The 14,966-nt window shown below is 60.5% G+C and overlaps 1 protein-coding gene across 1 annotated transcript; it reads left to right on the top strand.

Moving 5' to 3' along the window:
- Positions 1-6,589: 6,589 nt before the first annotated feature.
- On the top strand, positions 6,590-12,358 carry LOC142034261 (5-hydroxytryptamine receptor 3A-like). The gene is made up of 9 exons (XM_075035189.1): positions 6,590-6,656; positions 8,654-8,817; positions 8,996-9,040; positions 9,403-9,512; positions 10,099-10,268; positions 10,494-10,654; positions 10,902-11,112; positions 11,292-11,525; positions 11,699-12,358. The coding sequence occupies exons 1-9, from the start codon at positions 6,590-6,592 to the stop codon at positions 11,995-11,997; spliced, it is 1,461 nt and encodes a 486-aa protein (XP_074891290.1). The 3' UTR covers positions 11,998-12,358.
- The last annotated feature ends 2,608 nt before the right edge of the window (positions 12,359-14,966 follow it).

The following is a 14,966-nucleotide window of genomic DNA, read 5'->3' as shown; positions in this document are numbered from 1 at the left end:
GTGCCGACACAGCCGAGATTTCGCTGTTCTCTTCATAAAACAACTTAACACCTGAAACGGAGACATCCCAGGCGAGGGACCGGGGTCCCTGCAGGATCCGGCCGAGTCCGCGCCGATCCGATGCTGTCAGCAGCTCATCAGCACGGCCGTCAGAGACTGCGAGCGCCGGCAACCCACAGATGAGATGTGGCTCACGCGCTCGGGTAATTTGGCTCAGCCCGACCAGCCGGTGGGGCCGAGCTCCCCCGGGGCCTGGCGAGCAAAATACCCTTCTGCATCGTCAGAAACGCGTCGCTTACAATTGCCGATGCGCGTTTCTCACTGGCCGGGTACCGAAGCCGCTGCGGTGGCGATGCTGGCGGCAGCGTTCCCGACGGAGCTGCAGCACCGCAGGAGGAAGGGGGTAAAAGGGTCAGATGATGCCACCGCCATCCCCCCATTTACCAATTCCCAAGCCCAAATGCCCTTTCCCGGCTCGGTGGGCATCTCCTGCACGTGGATTTTCCCCAGGCAGCCCCAGAGCATCCCTTGCCTTTTGTCTGGGAAGAGGTCTGGGAATTTCAACGGGGCCCTTTCCGGGATTGTCTCGGCTCCCATGCTCTCACAGCTGCTCCAGCTCGGGAATTTGGGAGGCAAGAGGGAGGAGGAGGAGTTAGTTGGGCTGATAAAGTAAAACTGAGCAAGCCGGCGACATTATCCAGTTTCCCTGATATGCAACGGAAAAACAAGACACCCAGTAAAGTTTAAATGCAACAAAAGAAATTCTACCCATTTCAGGAGCCTGCGAGGCTATCAATAGTGAGAGATAAGGAGGTGATATTGGTCACTGTAATTTTTGCTATGGGATGCTCACATGCTGCTGCGGGCATGCTGCTTCGCCTGAGCTGTTCCCAGCCCTGGCTTCATCACCACCTCCGTTCTCTGCCTCCTGCTTGGCATCCATAAAGGACTAGTCCTGCCTAGGAATATCCCGCTGTTGCGGGGACCCGGGGGAAACCTGAGCAGGGAGATGATCTCGTCAGGGGATAAGATTTCCAATGTGCTTATATCAAGGTTGGCCAACTGCAAGACGCAGATATGGTTGTGCCTGGGCTGGAGCATCCCTGACAGACACTGCAGCACCTGCCTGCCAAGACGGGGGAGAGAAATCGGAGCGCCTGCTCGCTAACCACCCGCTTTGCTCTAAGCTGGCTCCCTTGGTTAGGAAGAGTAATGAAACCCCCTTCTGCGAAGCACCCTTTCCTTTTAACAAGTGAGATGGAAGGGTATGTGGGAAAGGCAGAGGGAAGAGCCAGGAATGATGCCAGCGGAGAGGCAACGCTGGCAGCCAGCTGGCACCGCGAGGCTCCTCGTCAGTCAAGGAGGAAGAGCCGGGTGTTCGCTGTGGCTCGGCCACGAGCTGCCTGGATGGCTGTGCTCTGATGAGGATGCTCCAGGCCGGCACAGCTCGTGGCCAGAGCTCCCCGCCCGGGGAAAGGTCCCCAGGGATCTCCCTACCTTAAAAAGAGTATTAACCGTAAAAATTCTGCAAGTCCCAGTTACAAAGATAAACCCAGCCTTGTATTTTTAGCTTCGGCTTTGCCGAGGGCGTGTATTATGTTTAGCAGCCTGATCAATGCCACAATGACTACTTAGGGTGCAGGACAGATACTGGCAATCTGTTTGCAGCGTCAAGCGTGGTCAAAGTGCCATTAGGTCAAAGATAATGTACTACAGGGGGGATTGTACACCCTCAGACAAGGAACGAGCTGAAGGCCTGCCCTTACCCCACTCCTTCCATGTCCCGAGATCTTTCTGTACAGCTTTGTCTTAGCAGAATGATGCAACTTGCTCTGTAGGTGCTTTAAAAAAATGTAAAAAAATCCCTAGAATGGTGTATTAGCACTAGGAGAACATGAGTTGCAGGGAATTGTGGTGGGTACCAAACACTCACGCTGGAGACGGCAAATGATCTGCAGAAGGAGGAATTTCTCACCTGGAGTTCCAGCCTCCACGGCGGAATGAGGGAGATTTCACTGCCCCTCGGTCGCATCCCAGCTCCAGGTCGCGTCACCCATGACTTGCGAGCTTGCCAGGCGCGGCGTCTTTGTGGTTTCCTCGCAAGGATGCCGTTCCTGTTCTTAAACAGAAACAGTGGAAAGTTTTCATCTCCCCTTTGGCACGAAACCCACCCCCCAACACAAAAGTCTCGTGCTGGGCTCTGCCTCCAGCTCAGCACCCAGAAACCTTTGGCCATGGGGTGGTAGGGACATGGTGCCCATGTGCAGAACTGGCGACTTTCCCCTCGACACCCAGAGTGGCAACCTGGCCATCGACAGCATCCTGCACACAGCTGAGCACCATGTGCTCCCAGCCCATCTCCAGCCACCGTCGTGTCCCCCCCGCCCCGCCCCGGGCCGTCCCCACGTGTTGTACAACAGCGGCTGACCTCTCCAGCGCTGCTGCAGCCCTCCCTGCCTTGCTCTGCATCTGTCTCTGCCTTCCCTCCCTGGCCTGAGAGCGTCCCCTGGCCTGGATCATCCCTGGCCCGGAGCATCCCCTGGCCCAGCCATCTCGCCCCACCACCCCGCAGACCAGCTCCCCCGTCAGTGCCACTTGTGGAAGAAGGATGGCTCCATTTGCAGGAGCTTCTTGACTAGGACTAGGACTTCTTGAGGCGACCCAGTAGGGCTGGGACCCCGGGCCCTGGGGCAGAGCCCAGCTGCTGCTGCTCTGGCTGCGCGTTGGACTCCGACAGGAACAGGAGGGAGGAGGCTTTTCTGCAAGAGTTTTTCAGGTGTTTTACATCAACAGCTAACAGCCTTTTCAGCCCAAATTAACCTTTCCAATTTGCTTGAAATCTTTCTCATTTTGTCCAGAAAATGAAGGGAAAAACACCCAGCTGTTATGGCCTACGTGGCTTTATTAAAATCCAGGCTGGAAGTGCTGTGGTTTCTGATTGGAAATACTTCTTAAAAACGACAGCTGCAGCAGAAGAGCTGGGGTGAAAGGTGAGGAAGGCAGCCACAAGATTTTTACAGCAAGGTAGCTGGTGCATGCACAATCCCCACTGCAGACCTACCTTTGGGATGGGGTTTCTGCCGAGAAGGCGGCATGCAGCCACAACAGTGTGGGAGCCCAGCTTCCCTCTCCTGCCCAGTGAGCCTCCAGCACAGGTCTCCTTAAAGAAAATAAAAACAAAGAGGAAAAGATGGTCACACAAGACCAAACACCAGTCGGGTCCTCTCTCAGCAAGGCAATTCCTACCTAACCTTGGGTGATATTGTGCCTGCGACGCAAGGCTGCCGTCCCCGCTTGGGATGAGCTGGATCTCCTTCATTAACAGCAATGGGCTCCAAATACCTTTGCATGCTTATTATTACCTGGCTTTAATGGATAATGAAACGGTGGCAGAATATTGCTAACACCTGAAGGATGTCTAATGGAGAAAAGGACCGAAGGAAAGCGCTCCCCTCCCTTTGCCAGGGGATTTAAAGGCGTCGGGCTCCTTTGCTGGTGGGGTGATGACAGGCTCGGTACCTGCCACAGGTGATTTTTAACCACTCCGTGGGCTACCTGTCCCCTCCACTGCCGGCGGTCAGCGGAGACCCCCCAGGCACACACCCCTAGGATCCTCCTCCTCCTCCTCACCACGGATCTAGCCGGTGAGCAGCGCTCAGCCCCCACGTTCATGGTCTGGCACCGCAGACCCAAAATAAAGCACCGCTGCCTTTGAGTGCGGCGCGAGTCACCCGGTGGCTGTTTCAGCTTGCGTATGTTAAGCAGATGAGTAAAGGCAGCAGTGGGGGGCAGGAGGACCCCTCCTTCCTGGGCTCCCAGACAGGCTGCGGCTGCTGCCCTTGGGCTGCTGGGCTCCCCAAAACACCCCCCTGCCCTGCCAGCAAGCCACCCAGCTGCTCTCCAGCCCGGAGCCCACCTCTGTTTATGCAGAGTTATTTACTTTAACGGGTGCGTAATTAGCCAGGCAGTGAGCCCGAGCATTCCCGAGGACCACTGCCCCTCAGGAGGGTCCTGCATCCCCCGGTGCCGGTGCGGGGGGCTGCCACGAGTCCGCCTGTGCCAGTGCCAGCAGCCCTGCCTGCGCGCGGTGTTTATTTCATGTCTTGCAGCGTTAAATCATAGCAGACATGCAATTCGGGGGAGCGCGAGGCTCCGTAATGGGCGGCCTCGGGTGTGTGATGGGGCCGGGGCCGGCAGGCAGCCACGCTGCCAGGGCTCCTCCACGATGCTTTATTGCTTTTGACGCTCCAAACACGCTCTGAAAGGCGAGTCCTGGCAGCCCAGAGGAGGGCTGCTTCCCTCCCCAGCCTGCTCTGTGCAGGCAGGCACCACAGCTGAGACCTCCCTCCCCATTCCCACCGTGGTCCCCGGCCTGGCTGCAGCATCCCTGTCCCACATGGAGCTCAGCCACATGCCTGCCAAAGCCCCCACGGCCCCTGGTGACTCCGCCGGCACAGGGTGGGAGCTGCCGAGGCTAACGCTGCCGTGGGAATACGGTGTGCAACGCTGCGGGCACAGGGCTTGGTTTCAGTCCTGGTAAGGGCAGGTTGGGGTGATGGGGGGATGCGGAGCATCGCTTGTCCCACTGCAGATGGGGGGATGCGGAGCATCACTTGTCCTGTCGCATTGCAGGGACCCTGTGCCTGCGCCCCTGTGCTCTCCCCAACCTCCAAGGTCACTGCAGCGCTTGGCCAAGCCCTGGCTTAAGAAGTTCGCTGCTTGCCTAGCCGATGTACCTGCTCTCAGTGTAAGGCTGCCCTAGAAAAAAATCCCTTGGTCTCCATCCCAGTACAGAGACGCTGCTGCACCCAGCTGCAGGCAAAGCCAGGGCAGGATGGTGGGGGCTGAGCCATGGGAGGCCCCGAACGCCAAGCGCTTCGATTCCCAGAAAAGCAATTACAGCGCAGTGGATTACAGGGCTAATAAAATCCTATTACGCCATTTCGGAAAGTAAATCTGATCCGGGCGTTGCCGATTGATATCGGCCATCCCGCAAAAAGTCCCGCAAGAGCCCCCCGGCGCACGCGCGTAATACGAGGCTGTAATAGATCACGCTAATTAGATATCCGATAACAGGAGGGCTGATAGGAACTACATTAAAATCTCTTTAAGATGAAGACGTCAAACCCAAGGGAGAAAATTCAGAGTTAATGATGCTGCAGCAGAGGCTCCGCTTGAGTGGTCCTCACCCCCTTGTCCGCATCCTGCCTGCTGTGGACGCAGGGGGCCGAAGGAGAGGGGGCAGAGCGGGGCACAGTCCCCGGCGCTGCCACGGCACTGCCCGTGATTTTCATTACCCAGATTCAATAAGGGGAAAGAGCTCCAAGCTGCCTGCGCTCCCCGGGAGGTGACTTGCCAGCCGCTAACGGAGCCGAGAAATCAAATTAGCCCCGGCTCTGCTCTCGCTCTCTCCCTGACACCGCTGTTGGCAGCCGAGGGGGAGTTCATCAGGGCCGCGCACTAATTCTTATCTCGTTTAAGTGACTCCACGCTGCCATCTGATGCGATTTGCTCTGCGCCACCGCCGCAGGCTCCCGTCTCTGCCCGCCACTTCCCGAGCACTTCCAGCAGCTGGCAGCTTCGCGGGGGCACAGCCACCTACAACACACAGAAACGCAGACATACGTACACGAATATACGCGAATATAGGGAACGGGGGTGGGGGTGAGGCTCCCTTGCGGGGCAGAGGGACATTGCCTAATGCCAAGGACACGGTGCTCTGACACGGAGGGAAGGATGCTGCAGCCTGAGCGGGTACCAGTGCGCAGGCAAGCGCTGAACAGATTTTTGCTCTCAATCATACAAGACCAAGCCTTGCTTACAGTCTTGTTTGCCCAAAGGTGTTGAATATGTGGGGAAACCAAAAGGGGTAAGAAGTGCTTTCATTTGCTGAAATTTGCATGCGCCCACAAATCGCTGCAATGAAAATAGACCCTCGCCTTGGCCCTGGCTGGAGGTGGTCAGGGCAAGCTTGCTGCCCCCAGGCAGGGGTATGAAGGGCTGGCAGGCAGCGTATGCTGCCTGCAACCTGCGTCTGTCAGCGCACCCACCTCCAGCGTGAAGGGTGTGAAGGGGAGCCCAGTACCTCCAGAGCCCACTGGTCCTCTGCTGAGGGAAACCCATGCCGTGCCAGTGCCAAGTCTCTGTAACCTCTGGGACAGACCACCCCCATCTCAGAGGTTTTCCTCCTGACTTTCTGACCGGTGAGGACCTTCTGGCGCAGCCCCAGTGCCTGCAACATCCTCTCCCCTCCCAGCCATGCTCCCCACTCCTGCTGCACGCTGGCGCAACGCTTGCACCCCCGAAACCCACTTTTCCACAGCCAGGCGCCCAGGCAGGGGACAGGGGAGCCCCGGGGGAGCTGGCGGGGTTGGGGGTGGTGGCTGGGTGGGCTCCTCTCGCATCCTCCCAGCCTGAAACTTGATGCAGCGGGAGAGGCCGATCGTGAGATTAATTGGGCGTTCTCAAAAACCCGACGGTGGGGGGAAAGTGAGCCAGGAGTGCCGCCTGCCTCCCTGCTCGGGTTCACTCCTCCGCGGAGCCGGCAGACTGGGCAGGAGGAAGCCAGCGGCGTGGCGGCACGAGAGCCATGATGCCGGCTGCTCTCGGAGTGCTTCTGGCCCTGCTGCCTCTTGCCTCGACGCTGCAGAACCAAGGTAAGTTGAGGGACCCATGGGCAGGGCTGGAGAGCTGGGTCAGAGCGGGGCGCTCCCTGCACCATAGGGCATGGTACAATACCTGCCTAAAACCCGAACAGCACTGCGCGGCATGCAAAAGCTGCTTTTTAGAGAGACCTTAAGGCTGTTGAAAAGCGACGTACCTGGGAGATGCCCAAGGGTGGGAAAGCTCTGGTGCGAGAGCTCGGAGGTGCTGCCTGCCTGGGTGACACAGGCTGAACGCCCGCAGCGGCGTTTGAACCCAGCTCCGCGTCGTGGGCTCATCGGTACGAGGCTTCCAAGTACTCTGGAAGCGCGCAGGGTCTGAGCCCTGAGGATAGATATAGAGAGAAACAGGGTTATCTCCTGCCTGCCTGCCTGGCTCTGCCTGGAAGCTGCTGCCTGAGTCCTCCAGCCAGTAAAGGGATTTCTCTAATACAATGCTTCATCCCTCATAACGCAGAGCCAGGTTTTGGGGATGACAGCATGCAGAAGCGCTGCTGTGCCTATGGTTTGTAATCTCAGCTCTGCACGGCGCAAAACCGACTGCCAAAATGTTCACCAGCTATCGTTACTGTTTTCTCATTTAACCTCCCTGGGAAACAGCAGAAAAATCATTGTGCTGTTTTGCACCAAGGCAGCTGAAAGCTTTCAGCAGTTTTGTCGCTCGGATCTTTGGACCTGTCGGATACCCCTCTCATCGGGGCATCGTTCCCAACTCCCAAACCTTCTCCCAGAGTTAGCCTGGCAGAGGCAGCAGAAGAGGAGTGGGAGCAATGACTCTCTCACCTTAGCGATGCTGGAGGCAAGGGGGTAGGAAGGTCCATGCAGACGCACCCATGTGCCCCAGGGCTGTGCCGAGTTGCACCAGGCAAGTTGCCAGCATGGGTTTGGGGCCGGGCAGACCAGCACAGTGTCTGTGGCAGACACACAGAGTGGCCGGGACAAACCCAACCCAGTCCTTCCCTTGCAAAGCCATTTCTCGGCTGCCAGAGCATCCTGACCCAGAGCTCAGTGGCACGGGCACAAGGAGGAGGAGCACTAGTGCGAGCCAGCTGCCACCAGCTGCAGCAGGAAGGGCCGCTTGGCCCCAGCCACGATGTCAGCAGTGCCTGTTTTCCTCCCCTTGCCCTAATTGCTGCCTCCTACCCCCCCTCACCACCTCGGTTGGCGCACGCCTGCCTGGGCGAGGGTCGTGCGCCCGGCCGGCTCCCCGGCATTACCGATCGCGTGCAGCGTTGGAGGGGCTGAGACTGCTGGTTGGGTTTTTTTTCAGCTTCAAAGACAGATTAAAGTTCCCTTCCCAGCAGCTTTTCCCAAGTTCCCGCAGATCTATTCCAATTAGTCCCTTTCATTAGGCGTGAATTGGACTCTGGGGCTGGGCGTGCTGCAGAGCAAAGCCACAAGCGCAGCTCTGCCACCCTGGCTTGGCTGCGGCATCACCGGCTGCCTTGCAGTGAGGACGCGGGTGCCGCGAGCAATTTGCTCTGCGATTAATGCTGCCGGCACCAGCTGAGGGATTGTTTCCTCAGGAAACAAATGCCGAGATACCCAATAAATGCATTTAGCATCCCATTTCATCTCTAACCTTCACTGCCTCCACCTGCACAGCAAAGAAGAAATACCCCTGGAAGCAGTGAGTGGTGGGAAACTTATCCGGGGGCAGTGAGTCCCTTGTGGTCCCCTGCTGCCTTGGTCCTGGCATCCATCCGGGAGAGGCGGAAGATGGCAGCCCTGCCTTCCAAGGCTGGGGGAAGGTCACAGCCCTGTCCACCTACATAGCAGAAGATATTAATAAGACGTTAGGTGGTGGTTCTGGCGGGCAGTCTTGTTTCCCATCAGGATGCTCCTATTCAACTTTGATGGGAAACCCCAACTGGTAAGTGAGGGATGGCAGCCAGCAGCATCCCGTGGTTCGTGGCACGCCCCCAGGCAATTGCAGTCACTGCCCCCGTGCAAGCGGCCCTCCATCCCTCCTTCCTTCCCTCTGCTGGCAGGTACCCGGAGGGGGGGCTGGACGCCAGAGCCCACCAAGCCTGCCCTGCACCGGCTGTCCCACTACCTGCTGGCCCACTACCAGAAGGGCACCCGGCCTGTGCGGGACTGGCGGACGACCACCAACGTGGCCATCGATCTCATGGTCTACGCCATCCTCAGCGTGGTGAGTCCTCTGCTGCCATCCCGCGTGGGGTGGGGACAGCTACCTTTGGTGCGGGCAGCTTCTGCCTGTCCACAGCAAGGAGAATGGTACACAGTGTGCGGCATCCTCCTGGCATGCTCTGCGCATCTTCCAGAGTGCCAATACCCCCCCATGCTGACACCATGTCCTCTTCCTGCAGGATGAGAAGAACCAGGTGCTGACCACCTACATCTGGTACAGGCAGGTGAGCAGATGAGACCATGCAACCTCACCCCTCCCTTGCTGGGGCACCCCCCCCGGGGCTGAGCACCCCTGCAAACACAGGATTTTCTGTTGGGAGAGGCATGCAGCCCTGCAGGAATGCAGCAAGGCTGAACCCATCCCAGGGGATGACAAGACCTCCGTAGGGCACGAACCTGAGGGCACAGCTTTCATGTTCCGTGCTTCAGCCCATTGGCTGGTGCGATAGCCGGAGGATGAGCCTTTCCTCCTTCCCAGGGATGGCGTTGAAGATTGGTTCCCGTGGCAGGGTGCTGGTCTGGGCTTTGTCGTCCTGGTAGGGTGGGAGGGACCTCCCCCTCCAAGCCCCCTCTCTCTTGTCCCCAGCATTGGACAGACGAATTCCTCAGGTGGGACCCAGCGCACTTCGACAACCTGACACAGATCTCCCTCCCCGCGGAAAGCATCTGGGTGCCTGACATCCTCATCAATGAGTTGTGAGTGTGGCCAAAATCTGTGGGGGGAGATAGCCTGGGGCTTAACCCCTCTCGCCCACTGTGGGCACGTGCCACCCCATGCTTTGTATTCCCGGCACAGAGCTGGCAGCCTCCCCGCATCGGGCGAGCTGCAGATGGGGAATGGCTCGGCAGTTGGGCTGTTTCCAATGCTGGCTAACTGCAACCATCGGTAATTACCCGCGCCGTGCCGGGGGTGGGATCCAGATAGCTGGAGAAAGGCTTTGTGAAGGCAGCACAATGCCAGGGCAGCTGTGGAGCTGCCGGCCCTTCCTGTGAAGCCAGCCAGTGTCCTTCCCGCTCCGTGGGGATTTAAGGTGTTCCCGCCGGCTTCAGAAAGCCCCGGGGCAAGGACACAGAAGCTCCTTGGGCTGGGAGGGGCAGCAGCCCGAGCAGCACAGAGGAGATGCCGGGCAGGCATGCCTGCATGGCTATTGCCAAAAAAGCAGATGGTGGGGTGGGCAAAGCCCTGGTGCCTGGGCAGTTCCCCTCCTAAATGCAGCTCGGTAGGAGTCCCTCCTGCCCAGAGTACTCCCCAGCCCTGCTCTCTGTCCCTTGTGCCCCCCAGTGTGGATGTCGGAAAGTCCCCCCATGTCCCCTACGTCTACGTTGGCCACCACGGGGAGGTGCAGAACCTCAAACCGATCCAGGTGATGACCGCCTGCAGCCTGGACATCTACAACTTCCCCTTCGACGTCCAGAACTGCTCGCTCACCTTCACCAGCTGGCTGCACCACAGTGAGTGCCGGGACCCCCCACGGCCGAGAGGGACTCGGGGGGAGCGGGCGGGACCTCCGCCGGGCTGGAGCTCCGTGCAGAAGGCGACTCGTCCCTCTAGATGGCCCCAGCGGATCGGGGATGCGTGCGGGGAGGGCAGGCACCCAGCCCGGCGTGGAGGTGCCGGCAGCTGCTGGCGTTTCGGGCCGGGCACCCTTGGTCCTCACCTCTCCTCTGCCCCCCCAGTCCGCGACATCAACCTCTCGCTGTGGCGGCAGCCGGAGCTGGTCAAGTTCGACCGGAGTGTCTTCATGAACCAGGGCGAGTGGGAGCTGCTCTACGTCCTCAGCCGCTTCCAGGAGTTCAGCGTCAAAAGCAGCGACAGCTACGCCGAGATGAAGTTCTACGTAAGGGCCTTCGGGGATGGGGCACTAGGGAATGGCTTTGCCACCGTCCCTGTCGCTCGATCACCTGGCCGCTCGGTGCCGCAGTGCTCCTGCCTGTGGGCAGGAGGCTTCCCGTGCTGAGCCCTTCCTTTCCTCTGGCTTACCTTAGCCCATCCCACCATCCTCGCCTGCCTTGGCAGAGAGCCGCACCAGCTCCAGCCCTCATCTCCACCCTTCGCTGAGCCTTCCCTGTCTCTCTGTCCTGCAGGTGGTCATCCGGAGACGCCCCCTCTTCTACACCGTCAGCCTGCTGCTCCCCAGCATCTTCCTGATGGTTATGGACATTGTGGGCTTCTACCTACCTCCCAACAGTGGCGAGAGGGTCTCTTTCAAGATCACCCTCCTGCTGGGCTACTCGGTTTTCCTCATCATCGTATCTGACACGCTGCCAGCTACTGCCGTTGGCACCCCATTGATAGGTACGGCAGCACTACCTGCCAAGCCAACCGCCACAGCAGTCCTGGGCCTGGAGCAGCAGGAACTGCTGCTCTGGACAGAGACCACAGGTCCCTAGCAAGGTGGGCGGGCAGGACTTGCTCAGGACCATGCTCCGTGTGGGAGCCTTTGCAGGCCACTCACCTCACTGATGTCTCCACAGGCATCTACTTTGTGGTGTGCATGGCACTGCTCGTCATCAGCCTGACGGAGACCATCCTGATCGTGCGCCTGGTGCACAAGCAGGACCTGCAGCCCCACGTCCCCGAGTGGGTGAAGCGCCTGCTGCTGGAACGAGCCACCGTCCTGCTCTGCATCCAGGATGGGAGGACATTCAGCCCAAGCAGGACGCAGAGCTCGGACATCTCCAGGGAGGTGGAGAACAACAACAGCGCAGGTAAGGGCTGCACTGAGAGGGCCCATGGGAACCGGAGGGGACTAGGCCCTACGTAGCCATCTGTGTCTATGTAGCCCCTGTTTGCACGGTGATCGGGATGCCCAGGTCACCCACAGAAGCGCCAGCTTCCCCTCTAAAGAGATTTTTTGCCCTTGCCTCTCTCGACCCCGCAGCCAAGCTGAGCCACCACAGCTGCGAGGACCCCCGGGAGTGCGAGGCAGCGGGGGCCGTGAGACCCGCACCGGCCTTTGCCGGCCAGGCGGAGGGCTCCCCGCTGATGCACAGCGTCCTGCGTGAGATCACCGCCATCCGCCAGTTCCTGGAGAAACGCGAGGAGTTTCGCGACGTTGCCCGCGAGTGGCTGCAAGTAGGCTACGTGTTGGATGTCCTGCTCTTCCGGGCGTACCTGGCGGCCGTCCTGGCCTACAGCATCACCCTGGGCACCCTCTGGTCGGTGTGGCGGGACGCCTGAGCGGTGCCCGCCTCGGGGGGCAGGCGAGGCGGGGACCCCAGACGCCGCCCCTCGCCTCCGGGCCTCGCTTCTCTTTGCTGACCCGGGCTGGCGCGTCCGCCGCCAGCCCCGCCAGCCCCCCAGCAGCCGCATCTGAGCACGATGGCGGAGCTGAGGAGGAACCACCCAGCACCGCCGACCCCTGCCCCAGCCTTCCACCGCGCTTCCCCCCCGACCCGGCCCCGCCAGCGGCCCCGACCCGGCCCGACCGGCGGCCGCCGCCGCCTTCAGCACCGCGGACAGCGGCCCCGCCGCTGCCGCCCGCCGGGGGGGTCCCCGCCGCCCCCGGGGGTCCCCTACCCCTCAGCCCCGCTGCCGTGCACGAAGCACCGGGGTGCCGGGGGCCCACACGCCTGTGTCCCCTTCTCCGTTACTCGCCCCGCTCGCTGGGCTCCGCGGGGCTCTGTGTTTCCCCCACCCCGGGTGGCCCCCGGGCATGCTTGCCCAGCGCTGCAGTCAACCGGGAGAGAAGCCGAGCCTGACAGCGGCAAACGAAGCGGGGTGCGAGGGGGGACTGGTTCCGTGGGCACGCGGTGCTGGAAGAGACCCGCGGGGTCACCGGTGGCTGCCGCGGCTTTGCTCGATTCCCCCTTGCTCCCTCTGGGGGCCCCTGCCAGGGCAGAGGCAGGAGGCTAAGAGGAGAGGAGAGAACCGCTGGCTCCATCCCGGAGCAGGGACCCCAGCCCAAACTGCAAGGAGTGGATCTGCCCAATGCAGTACCCGCTCTCGTTTCAGAGCTGGGGGCGTCAGAGGCTTGTGACAAGAAACACCGATGGTGTTTTCAGGGTAGCCCCCATCCCCGCCATGCTTGCCCAAGACCCCGTAAAGGCACAGCTCGCTCTTCATGCTGGTAACATACCTGAGCAACCGGCGCTGTCCTCAAAAGCGCTGGAGATGGCGGGTGGGCCCATCCTGTGCTCTAGGACCATCTCTGCCTATGGTCGGGCTGTGGGTGGTGGCAGAAAGGCGGGTTGGCGGCACCCAGCTCTCCTACGTCCACCCCCAAGACCACCGGCTCCAGACCAAGGGCCCCGCTCGCTGTCCCGGAGCCGTCACCTGCAGGAAAACTCCCTGCCGAGTGACAGGGGTGCTGAGGACGGGTGGAGCGGGCTCCTGCCGGCGCTGGCCCACGCTAATGCGCTGATGGTCTGTAAGTGGCTGCCTATTGATGAGGTGTCCAGTTAAAGAGTTCGTGAGACACTAAATCAGCCCATTGATCCTGCCGAGATCGATGGTGCTACAGACCTGATCACTGCAGCGGGCAATTAACACCCTCTGGAATGAGCCGCCTTCGTGTAACATCAAACGCTCCAGCAGACAAATCCAATGGGCCCATTGACCCGGGCATGCGATGCCGCCCAGCCTGCACTTTCAAGGAGGGGACGGGGCGGCAGGACCTCCGAGCCAACCTCACCATCCCTCTCCTGCCCGCCGGGACCCCGGATACCCCTCAGGAAGGACCCGCCGCGAGATGCTCACCTGTGCCGCCGCATCTCGTGGACCACGTCAGTGGCCGCGTGGCCGCTCGGTCCTTGTCCTTCCCTGTGCTAGGAAGCTGTCCCGCACCCAACCTAACCCCCTCAGCCAGCTGAGTGGTCCTTTCCCCCAGAAGAAGAGGCTGCCCATGCCGGAGGAAGGATCTGGGTTCTCCCTTTGCCCTCTCGCTGCTTTGGGAAGCGCCGCGTGCAGGGAAAAGTTCCAGGCATCTCTCCGAGAGGAGCCTGGATTTTCCTCTTTAAAAAAAAAATAAAGAAAAATCAATAAATCTGAATCTAATCTCCTAATAAAGGTTTAATGAGGACATAATGTTGATGGAACAGAACATTGTTGCAGCATAATCGCTCCCAGCTGCTGCGCGAGCGTGCAGACAAAGGCCCGGTCCTATGACAATTTCCCTGTTATCATAATAACGCCTTTGTACCAGGCCAAACGCCGGAGAGGGGTTCCATCCCCCCTTCTCCTGCGGATGCTGCAGCCGGCAGGTCGCTTGCAGCAGGGCCACCTCTGCTTGCCTGAACCACGAGCAAAGCTCTTTCCCGCTTGCCCAAGGCCTCCCCAGAAGAGCTGTGCTGGGGGGAGCGCTGGGAGGCAGGGAACCACGACCAGGACCTCGGGATGGGTGCGCAGCCCCCCCAAACCCACCGGGAAGCCCCAAGGCATGGGAGGACCCCGGCCTCGACGCCAGCGCACGCGGCAGCCTGGCCCACATCGTCCAGCCCTGGAAAAAAATAAGCGATGCTTGGCATCCAGCGACTCCAACCGCACCGCAATTAATGTTTAACGGCACCGTGGCACCCAGGCGGGTGGCCGGCAGCACCCGTGGGGCGTGGGCAGCACCCATGGGGCGCGGGCAGGGCCGGACGATGCCGGCAGCACCCGCCTGGCCCCGCCGCAGCGCGCCGTACAGTGTGCCGCAGCACAAAAGGAGTGCAGGCGCTGCTGTTAATGTAGTCAGTAAATAAATAAAGGAGGGCTTAAGCTTAGTGTACAGCAATCAGTCGAGAACTACAGGATAATTAACGCAGCGGGGGGCCAGACTACTCTGCAGTCAGGTTTAAATGAACGAGTTCACTTTCATTGAGGCAAACTTGCTCAGCTCCCTGGTGAGCCGTGCAGGCAGGCAGGCAGCGGCGCAGGCCGCAGGCAGCGTGCCGGGGCACGGGGAGGCACGCGTCCCGGGACAAGGGACGCGGGTTTGCTCCCCGTCCACGGGGACGTCGGCATCCCCGCATCCCGGGGGCACCCCCCCACCCATCGGGGTTGGTTTAGGAATGGGACCCCCCCCGCCGCAGCCCCCAGGGAGCCGAGCGGGCACCCCCGAACTCACCACCACGGGTCCCCCTGCGGCTTGCCCCGAGCCGGGGGGCTGCGTCCTTCCTCCTCCTCCTCCTCCTCCCGGCAGGCACGGGCACAGGAACAGGAGACGGCAG

Source organism: Buteo buteo, chromosome 9 (genome assembly GCF_964188355.1).
Source record: "Buteo buteo chromosome 9, bButBut1.hap1.1, whole genome shotgun sequence".
Taxonomy (NCBI): domain Eukaryota; kingdom Metazoa; phylum Chordata; class Aves; order Accipitriformes; family Accipitridae; genus Buteo; species Buteo buteo.
This window is presented reverse-complemented; position numbering and strand designations above follow the sequence as displayed.